Source organism: Salmo trutta, chromosome 38 (genome assembly GCF_901001165.1).
Source record: "Salmo trutta chromosome 38, fSalTru1.1, whole genome shotgun sequence".
In the NCBI taxonomy this organism is placed as follows: domain Eukaryota; kingdom Metazoa; phylum Chordata; class Actinopteri; order Salmoniformes; family Salmonidae; genus Salmo; species Salmo trutta.
In genome coordinates this window covers 14,269,281-14,296,358 of record NC_042994.1, presented here as the reverse complement: position 1 = coordinate 14,296,358, position 27,078 = coordinate 14,269,281, and the positions used below count along the sequence as shown (strand labels likewise).

General features: G+C 44.7%; 1 protein-coding gene across 1 annotated transcript in view; it reads left to right on the top strand.

Moving 5' to 3' along the window:
* LOC115178766 (regulatory-associated protein of mTOR-like) overlaps nt 1-25,557 on the top strand; it is an 84,961-nt gene extending 59,404 nt beyond the window's left edge. The window contains exons 5-7 of the mRNA XM_029740056.1: nt 14,474-14,632; nt 15,389-15,535; nt 24,450-25,557. Coding sequence (XP_029595916.1) covers nt 14,474-14,632; nt 15,389-15,535; nt 24,450-24,629 — 486 coding nt within the window. The 3' untranslated portion in view covers nt 24,630-25,557. The remainder of the gene's footprint in view (nt 1-14,473; nt 14,633-15,388; nt 15,536-24,449) is intronic.
* Nucleotides 25,558-27,078: the final 1,521 nt, after the last annotated feature.

Below are 27,078 nucleotides of genomic sequence, written 5' to 3'. Positions count from 1 at the left end.
GGGCGCCATTATTATTATTTTTTTTTAAATGGGCGTTTTATATTTCTCCTCATTTGAGTACGCATTAGAGAAGTGCCTTCCGTGCTCCGTTTCGCAAACTTCGATTTGGACTCAAACCCCGACCCTCCCGTGCTCCAATTTGATTGCTCGCAGCATCGGTAGTATGCATTTTTGAGAAACACCTTGTGTGTTTGATTCAAAGGTGTGTTTAAAACACCCTGTATTTGATCACACTGATGAGACTAATCCTATTGTAATGTAGGGATGTGAGCATCTGGCCTTGGCCTTGTGTTAGAGCTGATATAAGGAGGTTCAGGTCTGGGCCTGCCTGCCCTCCTCAAAGCTGCTTACTTGGCTACAGCATCCTTCCTTCTGCAGCGCATGCCCCTTCAGTGCAGCGTGTCTCTCCTTCTCACTGTCTATTATGCGGTGTGTGTGTGGGGGGGTATCCGTGTTTACACAATGAGGTTGCAACGCATCCTTCTATTCGTCACACACCCCTCAGACTCACAGTTGATGTGCGTCGATAAGAGTGACAAAAGTAAAGAGACTAGAAACCCGCAGACCCAGTTCTCAGAATTGGTAGATTATCTTCAGATTCTGAGAACTGTCAGGCTTACACGCTCTACTTTTCTCACTCTTTTCACTGCCTTCCATGCTGTGAGCCTGTGACACAATTAGTAGTGGAGAGCGCTACACGGGATTATCTGCTTCTCACTGCTGCAGGGAATGGGACTGCAGCCTTATAGCTGATCATGAGAGCTTTATCTTGCGCTCTCGTTCTGTCTTCGGTCTCGTCTCGGAAGCTCCACGCAGAGCAAGGCTTTAATTCCAACGTGAAACCTGATTCCATCTGAGCCCTCAGTAAACCCCACGGTGGGGTAATAATAAAGTACTAAAAGTACATGTGAACGGACTGAGAGCCCTCAACGACGAATGTACCGCGCGCGTTTGTGACGTGGCAGGCATGATGTACACACAAACTGCTGAGGATTCTCTCTTTGTTCACGACTCTTCACATAATCTCAGTCATCAGCACACACTCGCCACACTGTTTAGGATTCAGTCTGTCTCCTCAAACGGTTATGTTTCTGTCCTCTGGCCAGACAGATGTGGCCTGTCACTGAAGGCTTCGGTGGCCGTCGTACACAGGGCAATATGTGGGAGCGTGGCGGAGGTGTGTGTGGCTGACCATAATCTCCTGTCACTGATGACTTCGGTGGCCACGTGAGAGGAAAGGAAGAGTGTGTGTGCGCTAGCCGAGGTGGGCTCAGGACACTGACTGGTGCGTGGCAGGGCTGGCCCTGGACACTGAAATAAATAGGCAGGACAGAGCAAGGGGCAGCAGGGTGTAGAGAAATAAAAGGAGAGAAACAGGGAAGAGGAGGAGGAGAAGAAGAGGTACGCCTTTTCTGTACTGGCTGACTGGACATAACTTTGTATGAGCTGAGCTTCCAAATCTCTTTTGGTGTTTGTGGTAGTGCACTCGATCATTTTCAACCTTTTCTTGGACTCCCTAGTTTGTCATATGAATTGAACTTGATCTTTAGTTCTCTCTAACTTGCATTCTAAATGAAGTCTTCTCACCATACTCTGTTCTCTGTGAAGTTTCCCTTAAGTTAATCAGCAGAGATTTAAATGGAGAAAATGGATGGATCGAGGGAGGGAGAAGGTGGGGTGAGTGGAAAAAGTAGGGAAGAAGGAGAAAAGAATAAAGTCGGCAGAATAAAACAGGTTCCGCACTCTGGTACCAGCTTCAGCGGGTGGTAATTGTCTTTGTGCAGATTGTAGAAGCATGGGAAGACTATGGGTGAAGTTGTGTGTGTGTGAACGTGTGGCTGTTCTCATCACCTCTTACCTGGCTGTGCCCACCTCTCCGTCCCACCAAACTGTTAGGTAGTGTGACAAACTATTGGGACGATTCCGATTCAGCCTCTGAAAGGGACTGACTACCCACCTGGCCAGCTGTGTGTCTTTACAGGACAGCTACAATTACAGCTCTGGCAAGGCAGACTGCCTCCGTACCTCTGTTACGATCTATTTTAACGACCTACTGTGCTGGGAGACGGGACGGGGAAGAGTGGGGGTAGAGAGAAAGAGGAGAGGTAAAAAAGCCTTGTTCACACACGGGCAGTTTGAAGTGACTCAAATCCATATTTTTTGGGGGTTGGCATATCTGACACATCTGATATTTTTCCTGTAGTTTGAGCAGCCAAAAAGCACATAGTCGGATATTTTCAAATCAGATTTAAACCACCTCCATAGGTGGTTGTAAATCAGATAGATAGAAATCTGATTCCTGGCCATGTGACTTGTCTAAACGGTCAAATGAGATTTATTTGCCATCAAGTGTTTTTTTGTCTGTTATTTGGCATATCTTGTTTCTTGTCAGCTACTCTGTTGAAAATGTGACACAATTCTAGCTAACTAGCTTTTTAAATGGTTACAAAAGCATTGGTGAGTGTGCCTACAAGCTAAACAGCTAGCTCGGTTGTTGACTGTTGTGGCTAGCCAAAAAGGGCTCATTTTGAAAGTTGGATCATCCTTTGACGTGACTGGGAAACTTCCATGGCAGGCACCGTCACCTTAGCTAGCTACACAACTTCTGAGTGATGGGAAGCACCACCACCAATCAGCCTACACCACTGCACAGACACCTGTCATTACTTTAACAACTAGCGGTAGACGTGTCGGTCAGCAAATGACTGCTGTCTGAACACACATGAATGCCATTTGGTCACTTGTAAATAGCTTTTTGGACAAAAGTGATTTGTGCCTGCAGTCTGAACAAAGCAGAAGGGTGAAAGAAAGTACAGGTACAGGGAGACTGAGGGGAAACCGAGAGAGGGAGACGGAAAGAGAGCGGGCTGAAGGCGTCGAGCTTGTCTGTACTCTCTGTGTATGTCCTGAATGACAACCTATTCTCTGTGAAGTGCACTACTTTGGACCAGAGCCATGGCCAAAAGTAGTGCACTAGAAAGGGAACAGGCTCCCATTTGGAACACTGCCTCTCTCTCTGAAGCTCGGTAGCCTAGTAGAGAGGAAGCCGTTCATCACAGCCACTCGGTGACTAAAGCCAGTCTAATGAAGACAGATCGCTACTGGAGCAGGATACATGAGTAGGTTATCTCTATGTTAAGCACGCAGATCGTTAGGAAGGCAACCTATGTACAGTACATGATATGACAGTGATTCGAAACCATTTAACTGGTAGACACTCATACTCCTTATGTAGTTGGACCTTTTGGCCCTCTTTCTGGATAGTCCACTTTAGCCTTCTTCAACCTACTTGGAGCCTTGATGTTATGTTAATCCATTTGTGATCATGATGCTGTGGTTCTCATTTAAATATACTGAACAAAAATATAAATGCAACATGCAACAATTTCAAGATTTTACAGTTAGTTCATATAAGGAAATTAGTCAATTGAAATTAATTCACGAGGCCGTAATCTATGGATTTCACATGACCGGGCAGGGGCGCACTGGGGAGCCAGGCCCAGCCAATCAAAGATTTTTCCCCACAAAAGGGTTTATTACAGGCATAAATACGCCTGTTTCATCAGCTGTCCGGGTGGATGGACTCAGACGATCCCGCAGGTGAAGCTGGTGGATGTGGAGGTCCTGGGCTGGCGTGGTTACACGCTTTCTGCGGTTTTTAGTCCGGTTGGACTTACTGCCAAATTCTCAAAAACAATGTTGGAGGTGGCTTATGGTAGAGAAATTAACATGCAATTCTCTTTCAACAGCTCTGGTGGACTTTCCTGCAGTCAGCATGCCAATTGCACGCTCCTTCAAAACTGTTGTGACAAAACTGCACATTTTAGTGGCCTTTTGTCCCCAGCACAAGGTGCACCTGCGTCATGATCATACTGTTTAATCAGCTTCTTGATATGCCACACCTGTCAGGTGGATGGATTATCTTGGCAAAGGAGAAATTTGTGCACAACATTTGAAAGAAATACGGTTTTGTTGTGCATATGGAAAATGCCATTCCTCTTTTATTTCAGCTCATGATTGATGGGACCAATGCTTTACATGTTGTGTTTTATATTTTTTGTTCAGTATAGATTGGATCTTTAAGCGTTACACTGAGTTGGTCCTCCTGGTTCACTTGAGCCTACTTTAACGTTTTGACATTATATTAATCTGTTAGCCTAGTTAACCCATTCATGCAGTGGTTTCTGTTTAAATGAATTGCTTCTCATTTAATTACATAGGAAGTTAAGGTCAAGTGCTTTGCTTTGAACATTGCTTTGCAACAGAAATACACATGTTGGTTTTTGAAACCTGATCATCTCTGAAGGTTGAGCCTACCTTTCCATTTTCCATTACTGGTTTATTTCTTAGCCTGTCACCCAATACCAGTCTCCTCATCCTCCTCCTCTTTAATAGAGGGTTCATCACTCCACCTAGACTGGATCTTCTTTCCTCTGGAGCCAGCTCCCCCTTTCTCACCATATCTTCCCCTCTCCTCTCTTGCACACCCTGTCTCTTACACTCCCCACCCTATTTCTCTCACCCTCTCCTACCTTTTTATTTGCTTTCTGTCCATCCCTTCTCTCCTCTCTACAGGCACATTTTCCATGTAGTGTTGTATTTTTAATGTGTGTAGATGAAGAATGAATGATGCAAAACCTTGCCCTGTATTGGCCTTATCTCTGAGGTCTGAGGACAGCAGGCTGAGCCTAAGGGCCTCTGTTCCAGACACACAATTGCTCTGCCCCAGACAGGGTAAATAATACTGCAACACTGACACCATGTCCCAGAGAGGGAGAGGGAGAGGAGAGCGGGCAGGTAGAGGAGAGGAAAAGGTACACACACGAGCGGGGGGAACGCTGGTGAGATGTCGACCGGCAGAGATGACCCCGTCACGGTGTATTTTACTGAGGGCCTGAAAACCGTGGTAATGTGTTGTAACTTGTAATGTGATTGGGTCTGCCTGCTCACCGTCCCCATCACATGCCAAGAGCGTCTTACACTGCTATCGTAAGCGTCTTCTTTTGGTCCTCGTGGAACTTAAATGTAATAATGCAGTCTTGAGTTTCTATGAATTCAATTGTAACGTCTGTAAAGTGAATTAAATGTGATTTGGTGTGTTTAGTCTCATATAGAACTTTTGCCCTTGGTATCAATCTCAAGATATCTGTTACATGTCTGTCTCTATATCAGCAGGGTAGATACCACTTCCAGTAGATTAGGAAATTCAGGCAATGTTTTTTACTCTTTCCTTTTCCTGGTTTTCCTGGAATGGGGCGGGAGGGCAGAAGAACTCTCTCTGCCATTTACCAATGCAGCTAGCCCAAGGGATGTGGGGGTGGAAGTGTGTGTTTAGCACAAGGGAGTAGGACATGCAGTCATTAACAAACACTTGGGTATACACAGAGCTCACCTGAGACACACACACACACGATTCACTAAGCAGTTTATAAGCATTACAATTAGAGGCATCATTTAAGCCCCCCTGACCCAGTATTTCATATGGCCTTGCTAACGGCTATACTACACACCTAGGGGATGAGTCTTACATTGAGACTGCAAAGTGCACCCACTCACTCACTGACATGCACATACACACACTATAACTACACTTCTAAAAACACACACATTTCCAGTAAACACATTCACTGGGCTATAAAACCTGTAGGATCTCTTCCCCTCATTTGAGAGGCTTTATTGATCAGGACCTTTATAATAACCCAGTGATCCCTGAGGAGCAGAATGAGACATATTTATAACCTGATCAATGGACCTTAAATCAGATGGAAAGAACTGAAGTAGGCAGAAGACACCTGACCTGGATACCTCTACAGGCTCACATCATACCCCTGTGTGTGTGTGTGTGTGTGTGTGTGTGTGTGTGTATTTTCTGGAAACCCTACCCTACTCCAAACCCCTTGGGATGTTGAGGACCCATCATTTACCATAACCAGGGGGAGGAGTTCTACCACCAACATCCGCGTTGTGACTGAAATCACCTGAGGTTAGTGTGTTTGCATACCTACAGGTATGCCCAGGAGACCCCTGCATTCCCCCTTGTTCTCCCGACTGCCCCACATTCTAAATGTAACCCTGAAACACTAATCTCTCTCTTTTTCCCATAACCACATCCCACTTTTCTCCTCTCTCTTCCTGGTGTATCCGGACACAATTAAAATCCCCCAACACACACCGGAAGTCCCCAAGCCTTTCCCAGACTCAGTCTTTAGTAATGGACTCTGGCGTTGCTGCCACACCAATCCCTCAATCAATTCTGGCTGGAAATTGGAATCGGAGTTGATTTAGAGGAGAACGAGAGAAAAGTGGTGGATTGGGCAGCTGACAGCTGAGCCTGTAGGAAGAGAGCGCTTCGCTGGACCTCTGTACAGAAGCTGTTCACTGGAGCTATGTACCAAAACTCTAGAATGGCTTCCGGGTCCAAATAGCTGTGTTTAGACTGGAGCTGGCCATGGTAGAATGATGGGTTATTTGTGTCCTAGTGTCTGAGGTAGAGTTATGTGATGCCAAAGGGCTTAGCTGTAGCTTCATGGTCCTGAGGCGCTAGCTTTATAGCGTACATCGGCGAAGGAAGAGATATATGGTAGCGTCTAGCTGTATTTAGCCCAGTGGCCATGGTAGAGTTATGTGATGCTGGCCTACACAGCAAAACAGCAGAGTTATGGTGCCAACGGGGCGAGCTGAATAGTGTACACTGCAAACAGAGTTATGTGGTGATTACATGGTGGCCTGTGGCACCTGTGGCTGACACACCACTGGGGGATGGAGGTTTCCACAGCTCATTCTGCTGGCCACCACTACAACATCAGCTCCTGATCCTCCCAGTCTGTAAAAGCACAAGCAGCAAGCATTAAGTGGTGCTGCGCAGTGCTAGCTGTGCCACTAGAGATCCTGGTTCGAGTCCAGGCTCTGTCGCAGCCGGGGCGGCGCACAATTGGCCCAGCGTCTTCCGGGTTAGGGGAGGGTTTGGCCGGCAGGGATGTGCTTGTCCCATCGCGCTCTAGCGACTCCTGTGGCGGGCCGGGCGCAGTGCACGCTGACACTGTCGCCAGGTGTACGGTGTTTCCTCCGACACATTGGTGTGGCTGGCTTCCAGGTTAAGCGAGCATTGGATCAAGAAGCAGTGCGGCTTGGCTGAGTTGTTTCGTAGGACGCACGGCTCTCGACCTTCGCCTCTCCCGAGTCCATACGGGAGTTGCAGCGATGAGACAAGACTGTAACTACCAATTGGATACCACAAAATTGGGGAGGAAAAAGGGGTAAACGAAAAACCCTTGAATGAGTAGGTGTGTCCAAATTTTTGACCCGTACAGTAGATGGATGGATTTATAAAAGTTAGGCTATTGATTTATAGACCTAATTAAGTTGGTTTCCTCTCTCCTCGCTTTTCTTAGACAATTAAGGCAAGGGCTGTTTGCTCGTCTCCTAACTCTGCCGCAATATGCTGGTTAACTTTGCTATAATGCACGTCGCAACTTGGTCTAGGAGAAGGCGCCAATTCAACAGCACACTGATGTGTTTCAGAACCGCGGACAGCGACTGCTGTCAAACGCGGGAGGGAGTGCATTTGTTATAAAATATTATTTTTACTAGTGTTCCACCATTGCTCTTACATAATACTTCCATATACAATTTCAGTAGCCCATGTCTTGGTGATGGGCCGTGCCATTCCCACGGCCTCCACAATGGATCAGTCTGCTTAGACAGGCGCCAATCAGACTGGTGTCTTGTACACCACCATTATAAAATTAATTTTTTTACTACTGCTCGGCTAAAGAAATCTCGGTCGACCAGCAGCCTATTTTCCAAACAAGCGACCAGTCGACTAAATGGGGTCAGCCCTAGTGTAGTCGCACACGTGCACACAGGGTCCACTGATATTAGACCTAAACAAGTTGTCCCACACCCACCCACCCACCCACACAAACAACAAAATAAATTATTTTTGGGCCAACACACTATACAATTTTGAACTATCTGCCCCCACTGCACATTGCAACTGACACAGAAACGGACCCTCACAAATTCCCTGTGTGTCTGTTTACTCTAGGGAGTTGGGCTCTATGTCTGAAATGCATTACAGGCAAAGCCCAGTGTTTTCTCACTAGATTGACTTGAGTTCAAAGAGCTGCAGGGCATATCTGTAGATCCTAGCGACCTGTTACCTTTCATGGACTGTGCAGCTGCAGAGCTTATTTTGAGTGTTGATTAACTGTGCTGTGTGTGTGTGTGTGCGTGTGCATGTCAGGCAGAGTGTGCCAGCTAATCCCCAGTCTATTAAAAGAGAGTTGGCTACGTTGTACTGCAGCAGCAAAAGTATCAACACTGCCACTCTCACACACTCAAGTGTGTGTTGAGCTGTCAGTCTGTCAGTTACTGGTTTAGCTGTGGCCTGAGGGGCCATTGTGGAGAGTCTCCTAGAATAGGAGCAGCACATGTTTATTAAAGACATGATGGGGGGATTGATTTCTCCATTCTTCTCAATGAACAAGCTCATACAGAGCATTATATCTACTGAAGGGGAAGAAGGTATTGTATCACATTTTAGCCATACGCCGTTTAACCATTGAACGGGTGCTGAAAGCCAAAGACTTTATTTGATGTCACTGTAGCAATCTCTTGGCGACTATTGCTTAGATGTGGTTTCATGGTCAATTCCAAGATGGTTTGAATTTGGAGGAGTGGGAGGGGAGAGAGAGCATGTCTCACCCACTTCACATGGCCTCCCACTCAATCAGGGACGATTACACCCTACTGGACGTCTGACAACAGGGGGGAAAAAGGGTGACGCCAGATCAACTGTCTGTCCACTTACCCATACTAACCAGGAAGTGACGTGTCATCTGTGTCATCCTAAACCTGTCAGTACTCAGTGCTGGTTCATGAACAGTTGTGAATTATTTATTTTTATATTTTACATTATAGACTAGCACTGGGGTTCCTAAACTTCTTCACTCAGGCCCCCCTTCCAGTATTGGGGAGCATCCCGCGATCCACTCCTATTTCAATGGGCACAAGTACTATTCCCGACACACTGTTCACACCCGTATTGTTGGTGGAGAGAGAATTCTGCAGGTTTAAAGCTTATTTTCTTGCAGTTCTATATATTTTGCCTTGTCTGTGTATTGCTGTGATATTTGAGTGACACAAACATTGCAACAATCTATGGGCTAAAAAACCTTAACGTTATTAAACAACCTTACTAAACAACCAGCTGACATGGGCTGGTTGATCTGAACATTTCTTACAAGTTATAAATAGCTCTCTAAAGGGATGCAATGACTGATATGACGGGGAAAGCGGATTCCGTTAATAAAAATAAAATAAAATAAAAAAAGCAATTCTAGTCCCCCTCGCTGTTTACAGCTCAGTCTGGATTAAAGACGTGATCCGGAACTTTTGTGACTAAGTATTTTTATACCTCAGCTAGCAAGATGCACAGAGACGGAGAGCAGGGAGGGAGTGCGAGCAAAAAGTTGTGCACATACTGTATCTGCACATATGATGCAATTTTCTGCGACCACTTTTGGCTCGTGAGCACTACTTTCAGAACTACTCGCAAAAAAAGTATACCAAAGTACCAGAAAATCTTTAACAAGGTGATACAATTCTGTCAGGACACTTGCATCATGCTACGCAATTTCACAGTCTGGCAAGGACAGTACCCTTCATAGAAATATAATTACTTTTATATGGTTACCTTTACTGTGACTAGAATGTGTCTGTCTGTGAGACTGTGAGTGTCTATTAACAAGAGTAACAGAAGGGTCTCTTCAATTTCCTGAAGTGCGAATTGGAAGAATACAAAGTAAAGGAGCCCCTGGCTGACTTCTTACCGACACACGTCATCACTGACAGATCTATGAAAGGGTGTGTCTTTCAACATGCAATGAAAGTGAACAGAAGTACAGGCTTGCTCATTTTGTGTGTGTGTGTGTGTGTGCACCATCAAACCATTGGCATCATTTCTCCTCAGGAGTATTGATCCGGGCAGCTGAAAGCAGGAAGATGATACAGTGCTTGAGAAATGACTGTGTCTCGATTTCTCTTACTTGCTCTCTCTTCCTCCCTCGCGCTCTCTCTCTCTCTCTCTCTCTCTGCCTTTTAGATTTGTGGTTCTCCTTCTCAGCCAAACAATCCAAGTATTTGTGCTGAAATGTTAACAGCCCTTTCCATTGACAGGAAAAGGCACAGCGCTCAACAGATTTCCGTTTATTGACAACAAGTGGGGGTGCCACAGCCACTGCTCGTGTCAACTATACAAACTGTCTTCAGACATTGTCTATTCTTGCTTGTTCTTTGGTGCTTTTAGCTCAAGGTTGCTGTTGTACCTTGCAACAAATGTATCTGTAAAAAGTATGCAAGTCCAATTTGATTTTGCAACTTGTTTTATTTTGCGTACATGCTTTTGGCCTTCAACTTCAGTCTGTTAGTTTTTTTTACCAGAAAGACTGAAAGCTGATCATCTATCAGACTGGTGACAAGCTTCCAATCTGCCTGTAGTAGTATCTCCTCAATCTCATCTTTCTCTGTGTCATGTATTTTTGTTACACAAGATTTATGCAAGGCTGGTAATACCATCCATGTTTTCCTTTGTAATCAGAGTGAGTTTAGTCTCTAATGTCCCTGTGGGCTTACCGTCCTGTACCCCTCAGTGTTGAGAATGGCTTTAGGAAAGGTTTAGTGTGATAATGATGGGGTGTTTTAAAAAAAAAAAAGAAAAATTCCACTCTGGTTCCGTCCCAAATGACACCCTATTCTGTATGCCGTGCACTACTTTGGAGCTCGCTCTGGTCAAAAGTTGTGCACCACGTAGGGAATAGGGTCCCATTTGGGACTTAGGCTCTTATTGTTATGGAGCAGATCAGAGATGAGAGGTTGGTTACGCTCTATGCTTTTCCTTGTTCTAGTACAGGGATTATCCCCAGTCCCACAGGTCCACCGTCAGTGGAAAATGTTTCTGTGTGTGTGTGTGTGTGTGTGTGTGTGTGTGTGTGTGTTCCTGTGTGCCCGTGTAGGCTAAGCCCATATATATATATGTATGTATGTATGTATGTATGTATGTATGTATGTATGTATGTGTATGTGTATGTGTATGTGTGTGTGTGTGTGTGTGTGTGTGTGTGTGTGTGTGTGTGAGTATTTGTGTAGCTTACGGTATCAGTATGTCTGAGATTGTAAGAGTCTGTCTTTTTGTGTTCTTGGTTATCTGTATCCTTCCCTGGTACCTGTTCCTTGAAGCAGACAGGGCAAGGTTTAGCTCGGCTCAGGCTGACGTGCGCCAGGCACCATATCTGTCCTGACATTGACAGAAACAACAGAACCACTTCATGCACCAATGGAGTCAGTCAGAGTTTTAGAAGGAGTGATGGATCAATACATGGAAACCTCAATAGAGCCAACTAAACAGACGGACAGAGACTGGAAGGGCAGACACACCTCAATTTCCCAGCTCCGTGCCAATTCAACCAGACACTGCTGGGCATTGGGAGCTAGCTGCAGGACGGAGAGATGGAGGATAGAAGATAGATGGGAGGAGGACTTCCTGGGAGCATTGACTTACCTGCAAGGAGAGTCCCAGTGGGGTACCAGGGCTCCCCCTTCAGGTCCAGATGGGGAACAGCAGTTGAGTGTATGACGGACACATGGACACATGTACACAAACGCGCTTTCACTCTCTCACTTTCTCTCCTTTCTCTTCTTCTCTCCCTCTTCCTCTCCCTTTCTCTCCCTCCATCGAACACACTCTCTTGAAGAAACTTTAGTCAGCCTAAACTGATCAAGTTACCGCCCCATCTCTCCCCACTCACATTTCAGTGTACATCCGATTGTGAAATCCCAACTCTAACACGATTAGCAGCTGCTGATAACACTTGATCTCATAACGACTACCATTGGATCGTTGAGAGTGTCTATCCGCCAGGCAGTGTTCAGACTGCGGTCCTATCTCATTGCACCAAACTCAATCAGCAACTTTTGCTTTCAAGGCGTGTTTGAAGCTGAATGGGGAGACTGGATGATGTCTTTGAACACAAATACATATTGGACTGTTTGGTTAGTTGCTAATTAGCTTCGTGTTTCTAATGATTGTGGTGGTTAAATGCTGAAGTCCTTGAATGGGAACTGATGGAGTTAAACAAGTTAGTTGGTTAATACTAGGTTGAATGGGAACTGGTTAATACTAGGTTGAATGGGACCTGGTTAATACTAGGTTGAATGGGAACTGGTTGAATGGGAACTGGTTGATACTAGGTTGAATGGGAACCTGTTGAATGGGAACTGGTTAATACTAGGTTGAATGGGAACTGGTTGATACTAGATTGAATGGGAACTGGTTGATACGAGGTTGAATGGGAACTGGTTGAATGGGAACTGGTTAATACTAGGTTGAATGGGAACTGGTTGATACTAGGTTGAATGGGAACGGGTTGATACTAGATTGAATGGGAACTGGTTGATACTAGATTGAATGGGAACTGGTTGATACTAGATTGAATGGGAACTGGTTGATACGAGGTTGAATGGGAACGGGTTGATACTAGATTGAATGGGAACTGGTTGATACTAGGTTGAATGGGAACTGGTTAATACTAGGTTGAATGGGAACTGGTTGATACTAGGTTGAATGGGAACGGGTTGATACTAGATTGAATGGGAACTGGTTGATACTAGGTTGAATGGGAACGGGTTGATACTAGATTGAATGGGAACTGGTTGATACTAGATTGAATGGGAACTGGTTGATACTAGGTTGAATGGGAACGGGTTGATATTAGGTTGAATGGGAACTGGTTGATACTAGGTTGAATGGGAACTGGTTGAATGGGAACTGGTTGATACTAGGTTGAATGGGAACGGGTTGATATTAGGTTGAATGGGAACTGGTTGATACTAGGTTGAATGGGAACTGGTTGATACTAGGTTGAATGGGAACGGGTTGATATTAGGTTGAATGGGAACTGGTTGATACTAGGTTGAATGGGAACTGGTTGATACTAGGTTGAATGGGAACTGGTTGATATTAGGTTGAATGGGAACTGGTTGATACTAGGTTGAATGGGAACTGGTTGATACTAGGTTGAATGGGAACTGGTTGATATTAGGTTGAATGGGAACTGGTTGATACTAGGTTGAATGGGAACGGGTTGATACTAGGTTGAATGGGAACTGGTTGATACTAGGTTGAATGGGAACGGGTTGATACTAGGTTGAATGGGAACGGGTTGATACTAGGTTGAATGGGAACTGGTTGATACTAGGTTGAATGGGAACGGGTTGATACTAGATTGAATGGGAACTGGTTGATACTAGGTTGAATGGGAACGGGTTGATACTAGGTTGAATGGGAACGGGTTGATACTAGGTTGAATGGGAACGGGTTGATACTAGGTTGAATGGGAACTGGTTGATACTAGATTGAATGGGAACTGGTTGATACTAGGTTGAATGGGAACGGGTTGATACTAGATTGAATGGGAACTGGTTGATACTAGATTGAATGGGAACTGGTTGATACTAGGTTGAATGGGGATTCTGTTGATGTAATATTGTGCGGTCATGAGAAGGGCTTACCAAGAAAAACTTCCTAAAGGACTCTTGAAGTAACGTAGTTGGAGCACAAAACAAATCAAATAAACATTGATTTCTTATTGCTCACTTCAATCTATTGTACAGGATGCGGACAGGTGACTGACGTTTTGTGCGTGTCTTATTTGAGAGCGAGAGAGTAACTTTGACTGTTTGTATGATTCCCATGTGTGTACCACGTACACCGTTCGTATGTGTACAACGCCGTGTACACACACAGCAGGCCATTGTCCCACTCTGCTCTCATTACTAGTTGACCACGGCCTTTTCCCCTCATTTAAAAGCAGCAGGAGCAATATTTAATTATGCCACTGAAGCCTATTACAGCAAACACAATAGTCTCTTATATCCTTCCCAGGTAGGATAGCAATGACGCAAATACACCTTTCTCATAGTATTAAAATAGAACAACAAAAAAGACATCTCCCTAACCTACTTTCAGTACTGCTATTCAGTTGTATCTAGTTATTTCTAGTCTTCTAGGCATTGGCTTGGAAGGACTGTCACGTGCTCGGTTTCTCAAGTTGTTTAATGATGAAAGAGGAGAGGAGGGAGTTGAATTGAAAAGCCCCGCCGCCCTTTGATTTCAGAATAATAGCGTGAGGGAGCTGTGTGTGTTTGGCCTGCTTCTCGTTTCACCCCTTTTTCATATTTCTACGCTCGCGTCCGTCTATTAATCAATACACTTTTAACTATGGTGTACGCGTCTGTCCACGCTCTCAAACTGAGACGCCTCTCTTTCCTTCTCTCGCTCTCCTCTCGCTCTCCTCTCTTCCCTAATCGAAAGCATGTTGTCAGATCAAATGAGAGGCGGGTAGTTGGAGCAACGTGACAACACGGCACACAATAACTCGCTCTCTTTCTCTCGGTCTCTCTCTCTCTCACTCAGGCACGTTACAAGCAGAGTCTGGACCCCACCGTAGACGAGGTGAAGAAGCTGTGCACGTCCCTGAGACGAAACGCCAAGGAGGAGCGCGTCCTCTTCCACTACAATGGACACGGGGTCCCCCGACCCACCGTCAACGGAGAGATCTGGGTCTTCAACAAGGTGAGAGAAACATGCACATGCAGAAATATACATACACACACACACACGTGTCCAATTATGACTTCCACTTCTGCCTCTACAGTCACACTAAGACTAAAGTCCAGTCGTTGAATACACACGAACACAAACGCACACGAGCTGGTCCATTGGGTCAACTGATATTAGACGTAAACAACTTATCCTTCACACACCCACACCAACAACAAAAATAGTTATTACAGAAATACATAATTATTTGGACAACTCGCACAAGGAAACACCCACTCTAAATGAGACACGGCTCCTGTCTTGGTTTTGGGCGCTGCCTCTCCCCAGAGCCTCTCCTCCTCCTCTCTTTATTCCCCTTAATGATGAGTCCTATAAAACTAGCCCTGCTGCCTACTGTCTGCTACGGTGTGCCAAGGCCCCATTGATTCCCCCCCGGTCCACCTCCTAAAAACACTCCCACAGAGTATCTCCCAGTACAGTAGTCAGAAACAGCACCAGGACATTCATTGCTTCCCTTCGTCCAATCCAATAAGCGAATTGGGATGCAGCCGTACAGTTAAAACCATATCTACCCCTCTTTCTTTCATTATTAGTGTTGAAAGAGAATGGAAGGATTTGGCAACATCTTCAACTCATTTTGGACAAGGATGAAAGGAGAATTGCTAGTAGAACATGTCTATTTACTGGGTTGTAGGTGGCTATGGCAGGTCATCTAATTTTGTCTAGCAAAATGTTTACTCACCCCCATCCTGTCTGTCTGTCCTGTAGAACTACACCCAGTACATCCCTCTGTCTGTGTACGACCTCCAGACGTGGATGGGCAGCCCCTCCATCTTCGTTTACGACTGCTCCAACGCAGGCATCATCGTCAAGTCTTTCAAACAGTTCGCCCTGCAGAGAGAGCAGGAGCTGGAGGTGGGTGGCAGAGAGATATACAGTGCATTAAGTATTCAGAGGCCTTGACTTTTTCCACATTTTGTTACGTTACAGCCTTATTCTAAAATGGATAAAAAATAAAAATGTCCTCATGAATCTACACACAATACCCCATAATGCCAAACAGGTTTTAAGAAATGTTTGTAAATGTATAAAAAATGATTTACATAAATTGCTATGAGACTCAAAATTGAGCTCAGGTGCATCCTGTTTCCATAGATCGTCTTTGAGATGTTCTACAACTTGATTGGAGTCCACGTGGTAAATTCAATTGATTGGGCATGATTTGGAAAGGCACACACCTGTCTATATAAGGTCCCACAGTTGACAGCGCATGTCAGAGCAAAAACCAAGCCATGAGGTCGAAGGAATTGTCCGTAGTGCTCAGAGACAGAATGGCACGAGGCACAGATCTGGGGAAGGATACCAAAAAATGTCTGCGGCATTGAAGGTCCCCAAGAACACAGTGGCCTCCATTCTTAAATGGAAGAAGTTTGGAACCACCAAGACTCTTCCTAGAGCTGGACACCCGGCCAAACTGAGCAATCAGGGGAGAAGGGCCTTGGTCAGGGAGGTGACCAAGAAACCCATAGTCACTTATAGAGCTCCAGAGTTCCTCTGTGGAGATGGGAGAACCTTCCAGAAGGACAACCATCTCTGCAGCACTCCACCAATCAGGCCTTTAAGTTAGTGGCCAGATGGAAATCACTCCTTAGTAAAAGGCACATGACAGCCCGCTTGGAGTTTGCCAAAAGGCACCTAACGGACTCAGACCATGAGAAACAAGATTCTCTGGTGTGATGAAACCAAGATTGAACTCTTTGGCCTGAATGCCAAGCATCACGTCTGGAGGAAACCTGGCACCTTCCCTACGGTGAAGCATGGTGGTGGCAGCATCATGCTGTGGCAATGTTTTTCAACGGCAGGGACTGGGAGACTAGTCAGGATCGAGGGATTATTCTTTTTTTTAAAGTGCAGAGATCCTTGATGAAAATCTGCTCCAGAGCACTCAGGACCTCAGACTGGGGCGAAGGTTCACCTTCCAACAAGACAACGACCCTAAGCACACAGCCAAGACAACTCAGGAGTGTCTTCGTGACAAGTCTCTGAATGTCCTTGAGTGGTCCAGCCAGAACCCGGCCTTGAACCCAATCGAACATCTCTGGAGACCTGAAAATAGCTGTGCAGCGACACCTCCCCATCCAACCTGACAGAACCTGAGAGGATCTGCAGAGAAGAATGGGAGAAACTCCCCAAATACAGGTGTGCCGAGGTTTTAGCGTCATACCCAAGAAGACTCGAGGCTGTAAACGCTGCCAAATGTGCTTCAACAAAATACTGAGTAAAGGGTCTGAATACTTATGTAAATGTGTTATTTAATTTATACATAAAAAAAAAATGCCACAAAAATTAGACTTTTTTTCTTTGTCATTTTGGGGTATTCAGTGTAGATTGAGGGGGGAAACAGTTTAATCAATTTCAGAATAAGGCTGTAATGTAACAAAATATGGGAAAAGTCAAAGGGTCTGAACTTTATGAATGCACTGTACACACACACACACACACACACACACACACACACACACACACACACACACACACACACACACACACACACACACACACACACACACACAGAGAGTTCCCCCATACACACACAACCACTCCTGCAGCGAGACCAAGGTGTGTGTGTATAATGTGCGTTGAATTCCGGATGGCCAGCCAGCTAAACATTTTGAATGGAAGAAGCGTTTCACAATCTCCTCTCTGATCCCAGCCTGCGAATAGGCAGCTGGAGCTAAATGAATTAATGATAGTGTTTTGGTTTGGTCAGGATCTCCACTCCCCCTCCCTACCATCCCTCCATCCCCTTTATTCCACTGTTTTCTTCTTACCGGCCGTGGCATCTCAAGTGAATTTACAACACGCAGTTCAATTATTCATGGAGGAGATTGAACGCACTTCAGATTATATGGGATACAGCAGAAAGAAAAAGAGGGTGAGCGAGAGAAGGACAACGAGGGGTGATGAGATGCAGAGAAAGGGGAGAAGAGAGGGGGAGAAGAGGGCGAGCAATACAAAGGGGGAGGACGTAGGGAAAAGAGAAGTGGGAGAGGAAGGGACGGCAGAGCGAGGCGAAGGACGAAAAAGTGTTCCAATGCATTCTAGAGAAACTGAGAAAAAGACAGACAGATTGTGAGAGGAGACTCATCCTTCACTGTGCACTCTTGCTAAGTTCAATACCTGCAACACAGCTTCTCTCCTCTCACAATCCGTCCATTCACGGTTCCCTCTGCCCTGCTCCCTCTAACCCTTCTATCTACTCTAAGTTTTAGAACACCTACTCATTCAAGGGTTGTTCTTTATTTACTATTTTCTACATTGTAGAATAATAGTGAAGACATCCAAACTATGAAATAACACATATGGAATCATGTAGTAACCAAAAAAGTGTTCAACAAATCAAAATCTATTTTATATTTGAGATTTTTCAAATAGCCACCCTTTGCCTTGATAACAGATATGCACATGCTTGGCATTCTCTCAACCAGCTTCACCTGGAATGCTTTTCCAACAGTCTTTCCAACGTATGCTGAGCACTTGTTGGCTGCTTTTCCTTCACTCTGCGGTCCAACTCATCCCAAACCATCTCAATTTGGTTGAGTTCGGGGGATTGTGGAGGCCAGGTCTTCTGATGCAGCACTCCATCACTCTCCTTCTTGGTAAAATAGCCCTTGCACAGCCTGGAGGTGTGTTGGGTCAACAAATTATAGTCCCACTAAGCCCAAACTAGATGGGATGGCGTATCGCGGCAGAATGCTGTGGTAGCTATGCTGGTTAAGTGTGCCTTGAATTCTAAATAAATCACAGACAGTGTCACCAGTAAAGCACCCCCACACCGTAACACCACCTCCTCCATGCTTCACAGTGGAAACCACACATGCAGAGATCATCCGTTCACCCACACCGCGTTCTCACAAAGACACAGCGGTTGGAACCATGAATACCCCATTTGGACTCCAGACCAAAGGACACATTTCCACAGGTCTAATGTCCATTACTCGTGTTTCTTGGCACATGCAAGTCTCTTTTTCTTATTGGTGTCCTTTAGTAGTGGTTTCTTTTCAGCAATTTGACCATGAAGGCCAGATTCACACAGTCTCTTCTGAACAGTTGATGTTGAGACACAACACAACTGATTGGCTCAAACGCAATTAAGAAGGAAAGAAATTCCACAAATGAACTTTTAAGAAGGCACACCTGTTAATTGAAATGCATTCCAGGTGACTACCTCATGAACCTGGTTGAGAGAATGCCAAGAGTGTGCAAAGCTGTTATCAAGGCTATTTGAAGAATCAAGTTTATTTTTTGATTTAACACTTTTATTTTTGTTTACTACCTGATTCCATATGTTATTTCATAGTTTTGCTATCTTCATTATTATTCAACAATGTAGAAAATAGTAAAAATAAAGAAAAACCTTTGAGTAGGTGTTCTGAAACGTTTGACCGGTATTGTATGTGTCCAACTCTTACCAGGCTGAGATAGCAGGGGTCACGGCCCGATAGAGGGATGGAAAGACGGAGGAGGCCAAGGCCCAGCGGCCCATCAATAACACTTAAAGCTGTCAGCGCGTGATAGGCGGTAGAGCGAGGGGGGAGGGCAAGGAAGAGAGATGGAGGGAGGGAGAGGGATAGAGTAGCATTTGCTCCTCAGCTGTTAAAAAGTGTTGGCGTAATTGGCCACTCTGGGTTCTCTTTGGGTTACTATGGGCTAAAGCTCTTAGCTCCAGCGAGCTGGAACTGTTGTGAAATCAAATCAAATTGTATTTGTTGCGTACACGTGTTTAGCAGATGTTATTGTGGATGTAGCGAAATGCTCCAACAGTGCAGTAATATCTAACAAGTAATGTCAAACAATTACACACAATACAGACATCTAAAGTAAAGGAATGGAATTAAGAATATATAAATATTTGGGCGAGCAATATCAGAGCAGCATAGACTAAGATACAGTAGGATAGAATACAGTATATACATATGAGATGAGTAACGCATAGACTAAGATACAGTAGGATAGAATACAGTATATACATATGAGATGAGTAATGCATAGACTAAGATACAGTAGGATAGAATGCAGTATATACATATGAGATGAGTAACGCATAGACTAAGATACAGTAGGATAGAATACAGTATATACATATGAGATGAGTAATGCATAGACTAAGATACAGTAGGATAGAATACAGTATATACATATGAGATGAGTAATGCATAGACTAAGATACAGTAGGATAGAATACAGTATATACATATGAGATGAGTAATGCATAGACTAAGATACAGTAGGATAGAATGCAGTATATACATATGAGATGAGTAACGCATAGACTAAGATACAGTAGGATAGAATACAGTATATACATATGAGATGAGTAATGCATAGACTAAGATACAGTAGGATAGAATACAGTATATACATATGAGATGAGTAATGCATAGACTAAGATACAGTAGGATAGAATACAGTATATACATATGAGATGAGTAATGCATAGACTAAGATACAGTAGGATAGAATGCAGTATATACATATGAGATGAGTAACGCATAGACTAAGATACAGTAGGATAGAATACAGTATATACATATGAGATGAGTAATGCATAGACTAAGATACAGTAGGATAGAATACAGTATATACATTTGAGATGAGTAATACATAGACTAAGATACAGTAGGATAGAATACAGTATATACATATGAGAAGAGTAATGCAAAATGTGTAAACATTATTAAAGTGACCAGTGATTCCTAGTCTATATAGGGCAGCACCCTCTAATGTGCTAGTCTGATGGCCTTGAAAAATAAGCTGTTTTTCAGTCTCTCGTTCCCAGCTTTGATGCACCTGTACTGACCTCGCCTTCTGGATGATATATTGCAATATGGGCCATGGGATGGAATGGAATTTAATGTGCCATAACAGAACTGTGTCTTGGGCCTCCCGAGTGGCGCAGTGGTCTAAGGCACTGCATCGCAGTGCTTGCTGTGCCACTAGAGATTCTTGGTTCGAGTCCAGGCTCTGTCGCAGCCGGCCGCGATAAGGGGAGGGTTTGTCCGACAGGGATGTCCTTGTCCCATCGCGCACTAGCGACTCTTGTGGTGGGCCGGGCGCAGTGCATGCTGACACGGTCGCCAGGTGTACAGTGTTTCCTCTGACACATTAGTGCGGCTGGCTTCCGGGTTAAGTGGGCATTGTGTCAAGAAGCAGTGCGGCTTGGTTGGGTTGTGTTTCGGAGGACGCACGGTTCTCGACCTTCACCTCTCCCGAGTCCGTACGGGAGTCGCAGCGATGAGACAACACTATAACTACCAATTGGATACCATGAAATTGGGGAGAAAAAGGGGTACAAATATTTTTTTATAATAAAACTTATAAAAACAAGTGACATTTTGAACAAACCTTATTCAACAACAAATATCAGCTGGCGGAAGGCAAAATGTCTCCACTTTACACCTTAGTGCACCTCTCCCTCGCCTGTACAGCAACAGGAAGAGAGGGATGGGGGAGTGATGGAGAACGAGAGAGAATTGGAGGGGAATGGAAAGATGGATGGCAGTTGGGAGGGAGAGGAAAGAGTGGGGGATAGATGAAAGAGCAATATTGAAATAGGATGAGGGAGGTAGAGGAAGGAGACAGGTGGAGAGACAGGGAGGGAGGTAGTTCCGGAAGACTATTAAAGATGCATGATAGTACCAAGGCAGGGAGTCCCTCTCCATCCCTGTTTCCGGCTACAGCGTAACGCTCTGCAGCAGAGTGCACGAAGAGGGTGGCCCTAGTTCACACACACACACACACACACACACACACACACACACACAGGGACAGACTTGATCCCACCAGGGGCCTTTTTTTTACCTGGAAATAGGGGGAGTGGTGCGGAAGGATGGGGAGGTCTCTGACAGACATGCAACCTTCAGTCAGGGGTGTGGTGTCTGAGTGCTCTGTTATGAGCAGTCTGCTTCCTGCTAAATATTTCAGAACTTACTGTATGGAGTCAGCAGTATGATGGTCACTGCATTATCTGTTGTGTGGAAATGACTGTGTGTTTTGTGTGTCTGTGCTCTTTGTTTTGGGCGGATGGAGTCATTTGTCTGTTGGTATATCTGTTCTCAGTCAATGCACACTTCCGTGTGTGTGTGTGTGTGTGTGTGTGTGTGTGTGTGTGTGTGTGTGTGTGTGTGTGTGTTGTCTCCTTGCTCTCTGTGTGTGTGTGCGCATGTCTATACACCCCCCCTGTGATGTGATGAAAATAAAATCCTTCCATGATTGTAATGCAAATTTATGAGATTACGATCTGCTAATATGTTTATTACCAAAAAGCAAGACTGTTTAGGCAGTAATGTGGTATTTACCATAAGGTGTATTGTTTACCCGTATCACAATATCCCAAGTGATTTGTGTAACAATATTGTTCCACCATCGTTGATCCATCATCATGCATTATAGAGTAGTTCAAATATCCATGTTGCGTTGGTTTGTGTAACATTCCCCATTTCATCATTAAGAAGTGACAGAGAAGACGTAATCGTACGAGACACTGACATGCACAGTGTACGTACGTACGCAAGCACACACACACTCACGTCCCTATTAATCCAGACAGGTCTGAGCAGAGCTGTAGGTTTAATAGTGCTATTTTATAAGTGTGTATCTAAAAGCAATGAAGACACACGTGGACGTCACACTGAGATGTTAGCTAGCTGCAGGTCCCACATTTAGTTTCCTTTCTCTGGAGTCTCCTCATTATAACAAGCTACAATTAGAGAAGGAAGGCTCTTCTGCCCATAGCTCTGTTGCACCCTGAACTGAGATGTTTAATCATACAACACACTGAATCTCACACACACACCTTACTTTTCATGCCTCTGTTCATTTCAATTGAACGTTTTCGAGTGTTGTATTTGCACATCACCGAGGGGGAAGATCTGTAGAAAATGCTGGTCTGTCTGTCTGGTTGCATTTCAGTGTGTCTGTTTGCCAGCTAGCCCTTAGGAAAACATGACCAGCCTTCCATCGTCTGCACTCTGGCCTAAGAGGCGTTTAATAAATAAATACATTTAAAAAAAGAAGCCTAGGTTTACCATGCCTTGCATCAGATGTTGAGGAGTTGACTGTGAGGAGAATTGAGCTATTTTCAACTCATGTTTTCCAGATTGTGTAGGCTGTGTGTGACACTTGCCTTTGAGTGCATTGTGTGTGTTGCACATTCCCTTTTCTCCCTATAGACTAAGGAGATGTGAGGACAGCCTGATCGACTGGGCATGTGTCCCTGGTCTACTGCGCTGATGTAAGTGTTTAGGTTGACACTTTGAAGAAGACTTTTCACTTCCTCCCTGCACAGCAATTATAGCCAGCTTGGCACAGCGCTGTTTTTAAAAACAGGAAGTGTTTTTAGCACTTAAAGCAGAATTTCCCTGTTCTCTCACGGATGGGATGGTACTAGGAGTGGCAGGTAAATCTCAATCTCCTGTGAAGAGTCCCACTCTTCAGCACGCGGTACCATCCATCTAGCGTAACGCCAGGTATCATAAGGCTAGACGGACAAAGTGCTTTAAATTGTATTGCACCCTTCCATCATATGCATCAGCTATGCCATCAGTACAAAATGATCCTCAAGGGCCGGATCAAATCTCCAGATCCTTGCCTGGAACTCGGCCGCACGTCACGTATTGTTAGTCATTGGGAGATTTAGGCTGCGCCAGAATTGTAGAATTATGGCAGAACTCACACATTTGAAGCTCGAAAGTACAAGCGCTTCAGTCATAAGTGTGAAGTATTTATAAGCCCAGGGAGTCCGTGGTCAACAGCCCCGGGTGGGGAGGGGAAGGGAGCGCTCCGAGGTCGTCAAATGAAAAATGGAGCTCACCTCCACAAGCTGCCTAGAGGCAGAGTGACATCAAACCAGGTCTGGATGGATCTATACACCCATACCAGGAGTAGACACACACGCACAAACGTACACACACACCTGTCTGTTCCACACACACACACACACACACACGGTCTCTCTCACCTTTGTATTCATGGCATTGTACAGGCGGTCCTGCTCCCCAGAATGATAATATCACATTATCCAATATCTGCTCCAGAGGCTGTTTGTTCAGAATACACTATGCTATCGAACACCACCGCCACCCTGAACTTCAAAAGCTCTCTTCCACATCTCATTACCGGGTGATAGCACAAGTTTAGAGCAGTGAGAGGATCCGATGACCTAAAGGTTTTCACTCCCTTTCTCTGACCTGCACATCCCTCTGGCCTATTATCTGTCTCTTCTCTTTTCTGTTGGTTCTATTCTTGTTCATTTATCTGGTCCTCTTTCTCTTGCTCGGTGTTACCATCTCTGGTTGGTTCTGGTTGGTTCCCTTCTCTCTTGTTCTGTCATCTTGTTCTTTGTCTACTGTTATTTCTCTTTCCCTTTACCGCTCTTTTGCGCTCTTTGACTTTATTTACATGTTAGTCATTTAGCAGACGCTCTTATCCAGAGTGACTTACAGTTAGTGCATTCGTCTTAAGAAAGCTAGGTGGGACAACAGGCACAGTGAGTACACCTTCCTTCAATAAAGTAGCTATCAGCAAAGTCAGAGCTAGTAAGGGGGGAAAAAGTCGTGCGAGAGTTCAGTATTACATATTTTCTCTATGCCCTGGTCTTCTCTGTTTGTCTGTACCTTTTTTTCTTTTATTTTTGAATAAAAACGTATAATTTTATTCAGACGGAGATAGCATGAAATCGGTGTGTCCGTCTGTGCAGCTTATTTGTTTGACCTGTGTCTCTGTATAGTCTCTCCCTCTATTAGCCTCCAAGTCTTTTGTCCTCTTCCAGGTGGCAGCCATTAACCCCAACCACCCCCTGGCCCAGATGCCTCTCCCCCCCTCCATGAAGAACTGTATCCAGCTAGCCGCCTGCGAGGCCTCAGAGCTTCTGCCCATGAACCCTGACCTCCCCGCTGACCTCTTCACCTCCTGCCTCACCACGCCCATCAAGATCGCCCTGCGCTGGTAAGAGCCACAGTGGACCAGCCAAAAGATGGATCACTCCAACTTACAACTCCTCGTTCTCAGACGCCCTGTCTAAGTGGCGCACTTTCCTTGTTCAATGATATCCAATGATATTGATATTAGTATGCCAAATAAACTATTTAGATATATTTTCCACATAGTACGGTCATTAGACATCCCTGCTCTCTAAAGCATTGATGCGTCGTTAGCTTTGAACATACTGTACTTTGGGGGAATATATTGGTATAGCCTTCATTTTGACATACTAGTATAATTGGATATTATTCCATATTCTGTGGTGTTGTATTTTCTGCCTCTAGTGCTGTTTGTCTGTGTAGTACGGCTGATTTAGCATGTAGATCACACTGAGGGGGGTCTTGCTTACCAACCACAGGTGGATTTCATCACCTCTAAAGACCCCCTGTCACTTTACCATGCGTGCCCACATACACACGGCCATCTGTATGATGTGTCATTTATGTAATGATTGGGTGACGATTAGGGTCGTAGGGCACAACAATATAGTATGGCGTTTTCCAGCGGTACCGGGTTGAGGTCTGGCAGAGAGGTGATTCAACTGGGACGCTAGCACAGGAATCCTCTTGGAAAAGGGTCACGGTCATTGAATTAGGATGTCACCAATGTTCAACTTCATGGCGTGTGTTTTTGCTCTTATTTTTGACTAATGAACATGACTCTGGCATTGTGGTGTTCACTGTAGTGTTTCTCCTCTGTTGCTCATGAGTGGAGACCTCAAAATTCTCTGTCTATCCAACCATCAGTATATTTTCTTTGCCTGTGTGAGAGTGTGTGTGTCATTGCCGAGATTTCAGTAACTGAGTTTCATATTCACAATGGGATTAGGCCACAGGCCCAAATCTATCCAATCCGTGCATATTAAACGTGATGCTCCATGAGCCAGAACATCTCTATCTTCACTTTCACTGTCTATCTATTCAATTCAATGGGCTTTATTGGCATAGGAAGCATATGTTTACATTGCCAAAGCCAGTGAAATGGCTCATAAACAAAAGTGAAATGAACAGTAAACATTACACTCACAAAAGTTCCAAATGAATAGACACATTTCAAATGTCATATGGCAATATACAGTGTTGTAACGATGTGCAAATAGGTAAAGGGAAAATAAATAAATACATAAATATGGGTTGTATTTACAATAGGGCTTGTTCTTCACTTTTTGCCCTTTTCTTGTGGCAACAGGTCACACATCTTGCTGCTGTGATGGCACACTGTGGTATTTAACCCAATAGATATGGGAGTTTATAAAAATTGGATTTGTTTTCGAATTCTTTGTGGGTGTGTGTAATCCGAGGGAAATATGTGTCTCAAATATGATCATACATTTCGCATAGGAAGGGGTAAGGAAGTGCAGCTCAGTTTCCACCTAATTTTGTGAGTAGTGTGCACAAAGCCTGTCTTCTCTTGAGAGCCAGGTCTGCCTCTCTCAATAGCAAGGCTATGAGCACTGAGTCTGTACGTAGTCAAAGCTTTCCTTAATTTTGGGTCAGTCATTGGTCAAGTATTCTGCCACTGTGTACTCTGTTTAGGGCCAAATAGCATTCTAGTTTGCTCTTTCCAATGTCTCATATCTTTTTGTTTTCTCATGACTTGGTTGGGTCTAATTGTGTTGTTGCCTGGGGCTCTGTTTGTGTTTGTGAACAGAGCCCCAGGACCAGCTTGCTTAGGGGACTCTTCTCCAGGTTCATCTCTCTGTAGGTGGTGGCTTTGTTATGGAAGGTTTGAGAGTCACTTCCTTTTAGGTGGTTGTCGAATTGCCGTTCCTTTGGCTTTGATACCTCATGATTGAGTATTGCTCTGTTCAAGTCGACTGTGATTTTGCTGTGATCTGATAGGGGTGTCAAAGGGGGGACTGTGAACGCTGTGAGAGACTCTGGCTTGAGGTCAGTGATGAAGTAATCTACAGTACTACTGCCAAGGGATGATCTGTAGGTGTACCTACCGTAAGAGTCCCCTCAAAGCCTACCATTGACTATGTACAGACTCAGCGTGAGACAGCTGCAGGAGTTGTGACCTGTTTTTGTTGGTTGTTTTGTTATAGTCGTGTCTAAGGGGGCATATTTGGGAGGGAATGCTGTCACCTCCAGGTAGGTGTTTGCCCCCTGTGTGTTAAGAGTGTCAGGTTCTTGTCCGATTCTGGTATTTAGGTTGCCACAGACCAGTACATGTCCCTGGAAAAAGTGAATCTCCCCCTCTAGGATGGAGAAGCTGTCATTGTTTAAGTATGGGGATTCTATTGGGGGGATATAGGTAGCACACATGAGGAAATGTTTTCATCGTTGAAATCATTTCCTTATTAATTTTTAGCCAGATGTACAATGTTTCGACTAATTTATTAGAGTGGGTTAGGTCTGCTCTATACCAAATTAGCATACCCCCTGAGTCTCTTCCCTGTTTCACACCGGGTAGTT